General features: G+C 47.9%; 1 protein-coding gene across 2 annotated transcripts in view; it reads left to right on the top strand.

The window, feature by feature from the left end:
- The window catches only part of LOC145350380 (DNA repair protein Ku80-like), a 248,251-nt gene that overhangs the window by 93,749 nt on the left and 141,010 nt on the right, over positions 1-13,492 (top strand). For both annotated transcript variants that reach the window (XM_080199652.1, XM_080199651.1), the window contains exon 9: positions 9,768-9,880. In XM_080199652.1, the coding sequence (XP_080055778.1) occupies positions 9,768-9,880 (113 nt within the window). The remainder of the gene's footprint in view (positions 1-9,767; positions 9,881-13,492) is intronic.

The following is a 13,492-nucleotide window of genomic DNA, read 5'->3' as shown; positions in this document are numbered from 1 at the left end:
CTCGCTCGCTCTCTCTCGCGCTCTCTCGTTCTTGTTTTCTCGCTCTCGCTCCCGCTCTCTCCCTGTCTCTCCTTGTCTCCCTCTCTCTCTCTCACACTCTCTCACTCATTATTGCTTGCTCGCGCTCTCACTCTCACTCTCGCTCCCACTCTCTCTCTTGCTCGCTCTCTCTCATTCTCACTCTGTCTCTCTCGCGCTCTCTCTAGCTCTTGCTCGCTCGCTCTCTTCTCGCTTGCTCTCTCTCGCTGTCTCTTGCTGTCTTGTTCTCTCTCTCTCGCTCATGCTCTCTCTCGCTCTCTGTTGACCCCTTTTGCTCGCTCTTGCTCGCTCTCGGTCTCTCTCCCTCTCGCACTCTCTCTCTCTCACTCCCTGTCTCGCGCTCTCTTGCACTCTCTCGCTCTGTCTCTCGATCTCTCTCGCTCTCTCGATCTCTCTCGGTCTCTCTCGCTCTCTCGGTCTGTCTCGCTCGCTCGGTCTCTTTCGCTCGCTCGGTCTCTCTCGATCTCTCGATCTCGCTCGATCTCTCTCGCTCTCTCGATCTCTCTCGCTCTCGCTCACTTTCGCTGTTGCTCCGTCTCTCTCCCTCTCGCCCTCTCTCTCTCGCACGCTCTCTTGCTTGTTCTTGCTTGCTCTCTTGCTCGTACTCTCACTCTCTCTCTCGCTCTCTTTCGCTCTTGCTCGCTCTCACTCGCTTTCTCGCTCTCTCTCGCTCTCTTTCTCTCTCTGTCTTACTCTCTGTCTCTCACATTCTCACGCATTCTCTTACGCTCGCTGTCTCGTGCTGTCTCTCTCACTCTTGCTCTCTTTTGCTCTCTCTTTCGCTCTCACTCACTTGCTCTTGCTCACTCTCTCTTTCGCCCTCCCGCTCACTCTTTCAATCTCTCTCACTCTGCCTCTTTCTCTTTCGCTCGCTCTCTCTCTGTCTTGCTCTCTATTTCTCTCTCACACGTCCTCTCGTGCTCTCTTGCTCTCTCTCGCTCTCTCTTGCTCTCTCTCGCTTGTTGTCTCTCTCTGGCTCACCCTCTCTCTCTCACACACTCTCTCACTCTCTGTTGCTTTCTCTCGCTTGCCCTCTCATTCTTTCTCTCGCTTGCTGTCTCTCTCTGGCTCTCCCTCTCTCTCTCTCACACTCTCACTCTCTCTTGCTTTCTCTCGCTTGCTCTCTCATTCTTTCTCTCGCTCTCTCTCTCCCTCTCTCTCACTCCACCTCTGTCTCTCTCGCTCTCCCCCTGTCTCTCTCTCACTCTCCCTCTGTCTCTCGCTCTCCCTCTGTCTCTCTCGCCCTCGCCCTGCCCCTCTGTCTCTCTCGCCCTCTCCCTCTGTCTCTCTCGCCCTCTCCCTCTGTCTCTCTTGCCCTCTCCCTCTGTCTCTCTTGCCCTCTCCCTCTGTCTCTCTTGCCCTCTCCCTCTGTCTCTCTCGCCCTCTCTCTCTCGCCCTCTCCCTCTGTCTCTCTCGCCCTCTCCCTCTGTCTCTCACTTGCTTTCTTGCTCATGCTCTCGCACTCACGCTCATTCTCTCTTGCTCGCTCTCTCTCACTCCCTCTTACTCTTGCTCTCTCTGGCTTGCTCTCTGTCTCTCTCGCTCGCTCGTTCTCTCTTGCTCGCTCACTTGTTCGCTCTCGCCCTCCCCTTCGCTCGCCCTCCCCTTCGCTCGCTCTCTCGTCGCCCTCTCTCTCTCTCTCACTCTACCTCTCTCTCTCGCTCTCTTTCGCTTGCTGTCTTGCATGTGCTCTCGTACTGTTGCTCGCTCACTCTCACGCTCTCCCTTGGTCTCCCTCTCTCTTTCGCTCGTACTCTCTCTCTTGTACTCTCTCGTGCTCTCCCTCGCTCTCGCTTGCTCTTTCTCGCTCTCTCTCATCCTCCCTCTCTCGCTCTTTCACTCCCTCTTGCTCTCTCTTGTTTGCTCTCTCTATCTCACTCTCTTGCTCTCTTCCTCGCTCTCACTCTCTCTCTGGCTCTCTCTCTCGCTTGTCTCTTGCTCGCTCTCTCACTCACGCTTTCTTGCTCTCTCTCACTCTCTCTCTTTCTCTGTTTCTCTCGCACTCTCTCTCTCACTATCTGTCTCTCAGTGTCTCTCTTGCTCGTTCGCTCTCTCACTCACTCGCTCTCTCTCATTCTCACTCTTGCTCTCTGGCTCGCTTTCTCATTCTCTTTCCTGCTCTTGCTCTCTCTGGCTCTCTTGCTTTTTCTCTCACTCGCGCTCCCTCATTCTCGTCCTCGCTCTCTTGCCGTCTTGCTCTCTCTTGCTCTCTCGCTGTCTCTCTTGCTCTTTCCCTTGATCTCCTTTGCTCTCTTTTGCTCTCTTTCTCTCGCTCTCTCTCTCAGTCCCTGTATCGTTCTCTTTCTCTCGCTGTCTCTCTCTCAGTCCCTGTATCTCTCTCTTGCTCTCGCTCTCTCTTGCTCTCGCTCGCTCTCTCTTTGTTACTTACGTGGAGAAAAACTGCAGCAGGCGACGGTGCAGAGGGACCTCGGGGTCCTTGTGCATGAGTCGCAAAAACCCAGCTTGCAGGTGCAGCAGGTGGTCAGGAAGGCGAATGGGATGCTGGCCTTCATAGCGAGGGGGATTGAATATAAAAGTAGGGAGGTCTTGCTGCAGCTGTATAGGGCATTGGTGAGGCCGCAGCTGGAGTACTGTGTGCAGTTTTGGGCGCCGTACTTACGCAAGGATATTTTGGCCTTGGAGGGAGTGCAGAGGAGGTTCACTAGGCTGATGCCAGAGTTGAGGGGGTTGAGCTATGAGGAGAGGCTGAATAAATTAGGCTTGTACTCGTTAGAGTTTAGAAGAATGAGGGGAGATCTCATTGAGACGTATAAGAAGATGAATGGGATGGATAGGATAGAGGTGGAGAGACTCTTCCCGCTCAGAAAGGATAGTAAGACTAGGGGGCACAGCCTCAAGATAAAGGGGAGGCGGTTTAGAACAGAGTTGAGGAGGAACTTCTTCACTCAAAGGGTGGTGAATCTCTGGAATTCTCTGCCCGTTGAAGTGGTGGAGGCTACCTCGCTAAATATTTTTAAGACACGGGTTGATGGGTTTTTGATAAGAGAGGGGATTAAGGGTTATGGGGAGAGGGCGGGAATGTGGAACTGAGCCACGACAGATCAGCCATGATCTTATTGAATGGCAGGGCAGGCTCGAAGGGCTAGTTGGCCTACTCCTGCTCCTATTTCTTATGTTCTCTCGCTCTTGCTCTCTCTCGCTGTCTGTCTCTCTCGCTGTCTCTCTCTCTCTCTCGCCCTCTCTAACCCTCACTCTCTCGCTCTTGCCCTCTCCCTTGCTGCTCGCTTTTGCTCTTGTTATCTCGCTCTCTCTCGCCCTCTCTCTATCTCGCCCTCGCCCCCTCTCTCGCCCCCCTCTCTCGCTCTCGCGCCCTCGCCCTCTCGCTCTCACTTTCACTCTCTCTCTCTTGCTCTCTCTCTCGCCCTCTCTCTCTCTCGCGTGCTCTCACTTTCTCTTGCTCTGTCTCGTGCTCTCTCTCATTCTCTCTCTCGTTCTCTTGTTCTCGCTTTCTCTTGCTTTTGCTTGCTTTCTCACTTGCTCTCTCTTGCTCTCGTGCGCTCTCACTCTCTCTCACTTGCTGTCTCTCACTCTCTGTTTTGATGCCTGTGACCCCTGACTGTGTCATTGCTTTTATGGCACAGAACTCTCACCCTCATTATCATCACGTTTGTGATCACTATTTCGCCACTATTCCCCAAATCTCATTTTCTCTCATTTTTATGTCCCCTTAACACTTGCTCCTTCTCACCATTTTTATCATTCCAAACACTGGTGCTTTGCCTTGCCGCTTTGGCCCCAAACTCTCACTCTTGCCATTTTTATGGCCCTGAACCTTGCTCCTTCTTGCCTCTTTAATGTCCCAAACTTACACTCTTGCCACGTTTATTGCCCCAAAATCTGTCTCCATCACCACTTTTACGATCTCAATCTTTTGCTCATGCCACTTTTATGGTCACAAGCTCTCTCTCTATCTCTCTTACCAATTTTATTACCCCATACTCTCTCTCTCTATCTTGACATCTGAATGGAACTGATTGTTGCCACTTCTCCCCACTCACTCACTCCCCTCACGTTTATGACCCTGAACTCTAGTTCTCTTTCCCTGCTTTGATGGCCTGTATCTTGCACACTCGTCATTTTTATGGTCGCTGACTCTTGCTTCTTCTTGACACCTTTATAGCCCAGAATTCTCTCTCTCTCTGTCTCCCTCACCACTTCTGTGGTCCTAAACTCTCACTCACTCTTATTACTTTTATGGCTCCAAATCCCTTCCTTATTGCCATTTTTATTGCCCCAAATTCTTGTTCTCGCACCACTTTTAAGGCACTGAGTGTCATTCATCCTTCCCTTTTTTTGGCCCATATCTCAATCCATCCTGCTACATATATATTTGACTCTGAACTCTGTCTGTCTCTCTCTTACTGCCTTTATGGCCCCAACCTCTCGCTCTCTCCCACCCCTTTTATGGCCTCAAACTTTTGCTGTCTCTCCCCACTTTTGTGGTCCAAATCTCATGTCATGTCAACACTTTTACAGCCCTGAACACACTTTCTCTCTCTCTCTGTCTCTCATGGAATGCCCTGCCTGCAACAGTAATGGATTCACCAACATTAAGGGCTGCAACTGTACAGGGCGCTGGTGAGGCCGCAGCTGGAGTACTGTGTGCAGTTTTGGTTGCTGCACTTGCGCAAGGGTATTTTGGCCTTGGAGGGAGTGCAGAGGAGGTTCACTAGGCTGATACCGGAGATGAGAGGGTTAGACTATGTAGAGAGGCTAAATAGACTGGGTCTGTACTCGGAGTTTAGAAGGATGAGGGGAGATCTTATAGAGACGTATAAGATAATGAAAGGGATGGATAGGGTAGAGGTAGAGAGATTCTTCCTGCTCAGAAAGGACGGCAGGACTAGAGGGCACAGCCTCAAGATAAGGGGGGACTAGTTTAGAACGGAGTTGAGGAGGAACTTCTTCACTCAAAGGGTGGTGAATCTCTGGAATTTTCTGCCCGTTGAAGTGGTGGAGGCTACCTCGCTAAATATATTTAAGTCACGGGTAGATAGGTTTTTGACAGACAAGGGAATTAGGGTTATGGGGGGAAAGTGGAACTGATCCACTTCAGATCAGCCGTGATCTTATTGAATGGCGGGGCAGGCTCGAAGGGCTAGATGGCCTACTCCTGCTCCTATTTCTTATGTTTCTTAAAGGCATTTAAATGATCATTGGATAACCATATGGATGATATTGGAATAGTGTAGGTTAGATGGGCTTTAGATTGGTTTCACAGGTTGGCGCAACGTCGAGGGCCGCAGGGCCTGTACTGCGCTGTAATGTTCAATGTTCTGAGTTCTCTCTTACCATTTTTATGGTCTGAACTGTCTTTCCTCCCTCTTGCGTGCTCTGTTGCTGCTTTTATTGCACCAAAGTCTCACTTCGTTCTGCTGTTTTTGTGTCCCGAAACACTCACATCTGTCACGCTTTTTTGGCCCTGTACTCTCACTCTTTGCCACTTTGTGGCACTAAAGAGAAGAAAATTTTGGGGAAATAGTTTCACAGATATTTTGCTTGTAATATGTATAAATGATTTGGGGGAAAATGTAACTGGTTTGATTAGTAAGTTTGCAGATGACACAAAGATTGGTGGATAGCCATGAGGACCATCAGAGGATACAGCAGGATATAGATCAATGGGAGACTTGGGCGGAGAGATGGCAGATGGAGTTTAATACTTTACCTCAATATTCACGGTGGAAAAAGATCTGGGTGATTGTACTGCAGGCTCGCGGGGCGGACTGAAAAGATTGAGTATGTGAACATTAAGAAAAAGGATGTGTTGGAAATTTTGAATAGCATCAAGATAGATAAGTCGCTGGGACCAGATTGGACATACCCCAGGAGACTGTGGGAGATGAGGGAAGAGATTGCAGAGACTCTGGCGATGAACTTTGTGATGGAGACAGGAGAGATTCCAGAGGATTGGAGGATTGCAGATGTGGTTCCTATATTCAAGAAGGGGAATAGGGATAGCCCAGGAAATTACCGACCGGTGAGTCTAACCTGAGTGGCTGGTAAGCTGATGGAAAAGATCCTGAGGGACAGGAATTATGAACATTTAGAGAAGTTTAGTATGCTCAAAAGTAATGAACATGGCTTTGTCAAAGGCAGATCGTGCCTCACACATTCTTTGAAAATGTGACTAAACACATTGACGAAGGAAGAGCGGTAGATGTGGTTTATGTGGGCTTCAGTAAGGCGTTTGATAAGGTCCCCCATGCAAGACTTCTTGAAAAAGTGAGAGGGCATGGGATCCAAGGGGCTGTTGCCTTGTGGATCCAGAACTGGCTTGCCCAAGAAGGCAAGGTAGTTGTGGATGGGTCTTTTTCTGCATGGAGGTCAGCCACCAGTGGAGTGCCCCAGGGATCTGTTCTGGGACCCTTGCTGTTTGTAACTTTCATAAATGACCTGGATGCGGAAGTGGAGGGATGGTTTGGTAAGTTTGCCGACGACACGAAGGTTGGTGGTGTTGTGGATAGTCTGGAGGGATGTCAGAAGTTGCAACGTGACATAGATAGGATGCGAGACTGGGCAGAGAAGTGGCAGATGGACTTCAACGTGGATAAATGTGTAGTGGTCCATTTTGGCAGGTCCAGTGGGATGAAGGAATATAATATCAAGGGTAGGACTCTTAGCAGTGTAGTGGATCAGAAGGACCTTGGGGTCCGGGTCCATAGGACTCTTAAATCGGCCTTGCAGGTAGAGGATGTGGTTAAGAAGGCGTATGGTGTACTGGCCTTCATCAATCAAGGGATTGAGTTTAGGAGTCGGGAGATAATGCTGCAGCTTTATAAGACCCTTGTCAGTCCCCACTTGAAGTACTGTGCTCAGTTCTGGTCGCCTCATTACAGCAGGGATGTGGAAGCTGTTGAAAGGGTGCAGAGGAGATTTACAAGGATGTTGCCTGGATTGGGTGGCATGCCTTATGAGGATAGGTTTAGGGAGCTTGGTCTTTTCCCCTTGGAGAGACAAAGGATGAGAGGTGACCTGATAGAGGTTTATAAGATGGTGAGAGGTGTAGATTAGGTGGCTTCTCAGAGGCTTTTTCCCAGGGCTGAAATGGTTGCTACGAGAGGACACAGGTTTAAGGTGCTGGGGAGTAGGTACAGAGGATATGTCAAGGGTAAGTTTTTCACTCAGAGGGTGGTGAGTGAGTGGAATCGGCTGCCGTCAGTGGTGGTGGAGGCAAATTCGATAGGGTCTTTTAAGAGACTTCTGAATGACTACATGGGACTTAATAGGATTGAGGGTTATAGGTAAGTCTAGTAGGTAGTGATATGATCGGCGCAACTTGTGGGCTGAAGGGCCTGTTTGTGCTGTAGTTTTTCTCTGTTCTCTGTTCTAAATGTGAGGGAATGCATTTTGGAAGGCCTAAGGCAGATAGGAAATACACAGTAAATGGCAGAACCCTTAAGAGTGTTGATAGGCAAAGGGATCTGGGTGTATAGGTACACAGGTCACTGAAAGTGGCAATGCAGGTGGGGAAGGTTGTCAAGAAAGCATAAGGCATGCTTGCCTTCAATGGCTGGGATATTGAGTTTAAAAGTTGGCAAAGTCATGTTGTAGCTTTATAGAACCTTAGTTAGGCCGCACTTGGAATATAGTGTTCAATTCTGGTCTCCACACTACCAGAAGGATGTGGAGGCTTTGAAGAGGGTACAGAAAAGATTTACCAGGATGTTGCTTGGTATGGAGGGCATGAGCTATGAGGAGAGGTTTGTTCTCACTGGAGCGACAGAGGTTGAGGAGAGACGTGATACAAGTCTACAAGATTATGTGAGGCATGGATAGAGTGGATGGTCAGATGCTTTTAAGAACATAAGAACATAAGAAATAGGAGCAGGAGTAGGCCATCTAGCCCCTCGAGCCTGCCCCGCCATTCAATAAAATCATGGCTGATCTGTCATGTGTCAGTTCCATATTCCCGCCCTCTCCCCATAACCCTTAATCCCCTTGCCTATCAAAAACGTATCAACCTGCGTCTTAAATATACTTAGCGAGGCAGCCTCCACCACTTCAATGGGCAGAGAATTCCAGAGATTCACCACCCTTTGAGTGAAGAAGTTCCTCCTCAACTCTGTTCTAAACCGCCCCCCCCTTTATCTTGAGGCTGTGCCCTCTAGTCCTATTGTCCTTTCTGAGTGGAAAGAGCCTCTCCACCTCTATCCTATCCATCCCATTCATCATCTTATATGTCTCAATGAGATCTCCCCTCGCCTAGTTTATTCAGCCTCTCCTCATAGTTCAACCCCCTCAACTCTGGAATCAGCCTAGTGAACGTCCTCTGCACTCCCTCCAAGGCCAAAATATCCTTGTGTAAGTGCGGCAACCAAAACTGCACACAGTACTCCAGCTGCGGCCTCACCAGTGCCCTGTACAGCCGCAGCAAGACCTCCCTACTTTTATATTCAATCCCCCTCGCTGTGAAGGCCAGCATCCCATTTGCCTTCCTGACCACCTGCTGCACATGCAGGCTGGGTTTTTGCGACTCATGCACAAGGATCCCGAGGTCCCTCTGCACCGTCGCATGCTGCAGTTTTTTGCCATGTAAGTAATAGTCCTTCCTACCATTATTCCTACCAAAGTGGACAACTTCACATTTGCCAACATTAAATTCCATTTGCCAGTTCCTGGCCCATTCGCCCATCCTATCTAGATCCTTCTGCAGGCTCTCCGCACCCTCTACACAATTTGCCGTTCCACCAATCTTGGTGTCATCAGCAAATTTCGACACCCTGCACTCGGTTCCCTCCTCCAGATCATCTATATAAATGGTAAATAGCTGAGGCCCCAGTACCGACCCCTGGGGCACTCCACTAGTCACCAACCGCCAATCTGAATAGCACCCATTGACCCCACTCTTTGCCTCCTATTTGACAGCCAATCCCCTATCCACGCTAACACCCTATCCCCAACTCCATGCCCCCGACCTTCTGTAATAACCTCTTGTGAGGCACCTTATCAAATGCCTTCTGAAAATCAAGAAAGACCACATCCACCGGCTCTCCTCTATCCACCGCCCTAGACACATCCTCATAGAACTCCAATAAATTCGTCAGACACGACTTCCCTTTAACGAAACCGTGCTGCATCCGCTCTATCAAACAATTCTCCTCATGATGCCTCGCTATTTTCTCCTTGATCACGGATTCTAACATTTTACCTACAACAGATGTTAAACTAACCGGCCTATAATTCCCTGCCTTTTGCCTGCCACCCTTCTTAAACAACGGTGTAACATTAGCCGTTTTCCAATCTTCCGGCACTTCCCCGGAATTCAGCGAGGTTTGGAAAATAATCACCAAGGCATCCACTATCACCTCCGCCATTTCTTTCAGAATCCTTGGATGCATTCCATCCGGTCCTGGGGACTTGTCCACAATCAGTCCCTCCAGTCAGGAGCGTGGAAAAGTCATAGGTTTACAGTGTGAGGGGCAAGGTTTAAAGGAGATGTACGAGGCAGATTTTTTATGTCAAGAGTAGTGGGTGGCTGGAACTCGTTGCTGGGGGGGTGGGGGGGGGGGGTCCTGTGCTGTAATTTTCTTTGTTCTACTGAAAGCTGGCATGAATGTGAGAGACTGAACAGCCTCCTTCTCTGTTGTAAACTTTTTATGATTCCAATATGATATTGTATGGTTTGGTATCAAATTTTATTATAAATACCTTTTATGAAGTGACTTGGGGGGTTTTAATTTGCTAAAGGCTCTGTATAATTTCAGGTTTCCGCTATGGTAGTGATATTATCCCATTCTCACAAGTGGATCAAGAACAGATGAAATACAAAACAGATGGGAAGTGCTTCAGTGTTCTCGGATTTACCAAGTCTGCACAAGTAAGCGTTGGTTAAAAAAAACATGTCTTGTATACCCCTGCTGTCACAATCGCTGATGTTCTGCACATTTAGCATTAAAAATCCAAACCAGCGCTGCTGGGAGGTTCAAGAATGCAGTTCACCACAGCCTTCTTAAGGCAAGTTAAGGATGGGCAACAAATCCAGCCCTTGCGAGAGATGCATATCCCATTGTCTGCTTTTCTGTGTATGGGAACATTGCCTAGTATTCCATGTAAGGAGCATTGTCCGATATCCTGTGTGCAGAGATCTGTGGTATAGTGGTTAGCACTCCTGCCTCACAGTGCCAGGGATTCAGGTTCAGTTCCTGGCTTGGGTCCCCTTTCTGTGCAGAGTTTGCACATTCTCCACATATCTGTGTGGGTTTCCTCCGGCTGCTCCAGTTTCCTCCCACAGTCCGAAAGATGTGCTGGCTAGGTGGATTGGCTGTACTAAATTCTCCCTCAGTGTACCTGAACAGGCGCTGGAGTGTGGTGACTAGAGGATTTTCACAGTAACTTCATTGCAGTGTTCATGTAAGCCTACTTGTGACTAATAAATAAGGAAACGCTTTTATTCCATGAGGATTTGTCTGGCATTCTGTGCGTGGGGATGTTGCCTAGTATTCCTTATGGGGTCATTGTCCAGTATTCCACATAAGAGGATGTTGCCTAATATTCTGTGTAGCGAGATGTTGTCTGGTATTCCATTTCGGTGTCATCGAGCAATATGGTACAAATGGAACCGTTGCCTGGCATGAGTATGGGTGGATTACCCGTATTGCATGTATTGGAATGTTGCTTGATATTCTGTCTATAGGGACATTGCCCAATATTGCATGTTGTTCTGACTGCTGAGCAAACAAGATTCCTCATGGAATAAAAGAGTTTTTCATACCAAGCAAGATCCCAAAGAGAAACTTTTTTTTATATTCTGAAAATGAGGAGGAAAAGCTATTGACTCCAAAGGCATATAACTCCAGTAACACCTTTCGGATTTTAAAAATTAAAAGATTTATTAAAATGAAAATATAAGGCCACAAGATTAAAGTTACACAGTTAAAACAGTCTTACAGAGCAAACCACAGAAAATCAATTTAGTAAAAACACGCAAGTAAAATATCTCCTTGACAACAGTTCTGTTATAGAATTTAACTATAAAAAATACAGCAATATTAATTAGAATCATAGAATCCCTATAGAGCAGAAGGAGGCCATTCAGCCAATCGAGCCTGTCCCAACAACAATCTCCCCCAGCCCCTAACCCCGTAACCCCACGTATTTACCCTGTTAATCCCGCTAACCTACACATCTTGAGACACTAAGGGGCAATTCAGCATGGCTAATCAACCTAACCCACACATATTTGGAATGTGGGAGGAAACCGGAGCACCCAGAGGAAATTGAGTATGAAAATAGATAAGTCCCCTGGGCCAGATGGGATTTACCCTAGGATTCTCTGGGAGGCTAGGGAGGAGATTGCAGAGCCTTTGGCTTTGATCTTCATGTCGTCATTGGCTTCAGGTATAGTGCCGGAAGACTGGAGGATAGCAAATGTTGAACCCTTGTTCAAGAAGGGGAGTAGAGACCATCCTGGGAATTATAGACTGGTGAGCCTTACTTCTGCTGTGGGCAAAGTTTTGGAAAGAATTATAAGGAATAGGATTTATAATCATCTAGAGAGAAATAAATTGATTAGGGATAGTCAACACGGTTTTGTGAAGGGTAGGTCATGCCTCACAAACCTTATGGAGTTTTTTGAAAAGGTGACCAAAGAGGTGGATAAGGGTAAGGCAGTTGACGTGGTGTATATGGATTTTAGCAAAGCGTTTGATGAGATTCCCCATGGGTAGGCTATTGCAGAAAATACAGATACATGGGATTGAGGGTGATTTAGCAGTTTGGATCAGGAATTGGCTAGCTGATAGAAGACAGAGGGTGGTAGTTGATGGGAAATATTCAACCTGGAATTCAGTTACTAGTGGTGTACCTCAACGATCTGTTTTGGGGCCACTGCTGTTTGTCATTTTTATAAATGACCTAGATGAGGGTTTAGAAGGATGGATTAGTAAATTTGCTGACAACACAAAAGTTGGAGGAGTTGTAGACAGTGAGGATGGATGTTACAGTTTGCAGAGGGACATAGATAAGCTGCAGAGCTGGGCCGAGAGGTGGCAGATGGAGTTTAATATGGAAAAGTGTGAGGTGATTCACTTTGGTAAGAATAACAGGAGTACAGAATATAGGGCTAATGGAAGGACTCTTAGTAGTGTTGAGAAGGAGAGAGATCTCAGGGTGCATGTGCATAGCTCCCTGAAAGTTGGCACCCAGGTTGAAGGCGTACGGTGTGTTAGTTCTTATTGGTAGAGGGATTGAATTTCGGAGCCGTGAGATCATGTGACAACTGTACAAAACTCTGGTGCGGCCGCATTATAAGAAAGATGTGGGGGCATTGGAAAGGGTGCAGAGGAGGTTTACCAGGATGTTGCCTGGTATGGTGGGAAAGTCTGATGAGGAAAGGCTGAGGGACTTGAGGTTATTTTCATTAGAGAGAAGAAGGTTACGAAGTGACCTAATTGAGGCATACAAGATGATCAGAGGATTATTTAGGGTGGACTGTGAGAGCCTTTTTCCTCGGATGGTGAAGGCTAACACGAGGGGACATAGCTTTAAATTAAGGGGTGTTAGTGACAGGACGGATGTCAGAGGTAGGTTCTTTACTCAGAGGATAGTAAGGTCGTGGAATGCTCTGCCTGCAGCAGTTGTGTACTCTCCAACTTTAAGGGCATTCAAGTGGTCAGTGGATAGGCATATGGATAACATTGGAATAGTTTAGGTTAGAGGGTCATTAGATTGGTTCCACTGTTAGGTGCAACATCGAGGGCCGAATGGCCTGTAATGCACTGTAATGTTCTATGTTCTATAGATAAGCTGCAGAGCTGGGCCGAGAGGTGGCAAATGGAGTTTAATATGGAAAAGTGTGAGTTAGAACATAGAACATTACAGCGCAGAACAGGCCCTTCGGCCCACGATGTTGCGCCGACCAGTTAAAAAACAATGACCCTCTAACCTAAACCAAACCCTTACCATCCATAAACCTATCCACGGATCTCTTGAACGCCCCCAAACTAGGCGCATTTACAACTGCAGCAGGCAGGGCTTTCCAATCCCTCACCACCCTCTGGGTACATCCGTCCTATAACTACCACCCCTTAATTTAAAGCTATGCCCCCTCGTGCTAGCTTTCTCCATCAAAGGAAAAAGGCTATCACTGTCCACCCGATCTAAACCTCTAATCATCTTATATGTTTCAATAAGGTCCCCTCGTAGCCGCCTTCTTTCTAACGAAAACAACCTCAAATCCCTCAGTCTCTCCTCATAGGACCTCCCCTCCATACCAGGCAACATCCTGGTAAACCTCCTCTGCACCCTCTCCAAAGCCTCCACATCCTTCCTATAATGTGGGGACCAGAACTGCACACAATACTCCAAGTGCGGCCGCACCAGAGTTTTGTACAGTTGCAACATGACGTTGCGGCTCCTAAATTCAATCCCCCTACCAATAAACGCCAAGACACCGTATGCCTTCCTAACAACCCTATCTACTTGATTCCCA

The sequence above is a fragment of the Carcharhinus amblyrhynchos genome, chromosome 11, assembly GCF_965287045.1.
Source record: "Carcharhinus amblyrhynchos chromosome 11, sCarAmb.v2.hapA, whole genome shotgun sequence".
NCBI lineage: Eukaryota > Metazoa > Chordata > Chondrichthyes > Carcharhiniformes > Carcharhinidae > Carcharhinus > Carcharhinus amblyrhynchos.
The sequence above is the reverse complement of the archived record's forward strand: the minus strand, read 5'-3'. Positions and strand labels throughout refer to the sequence as shown.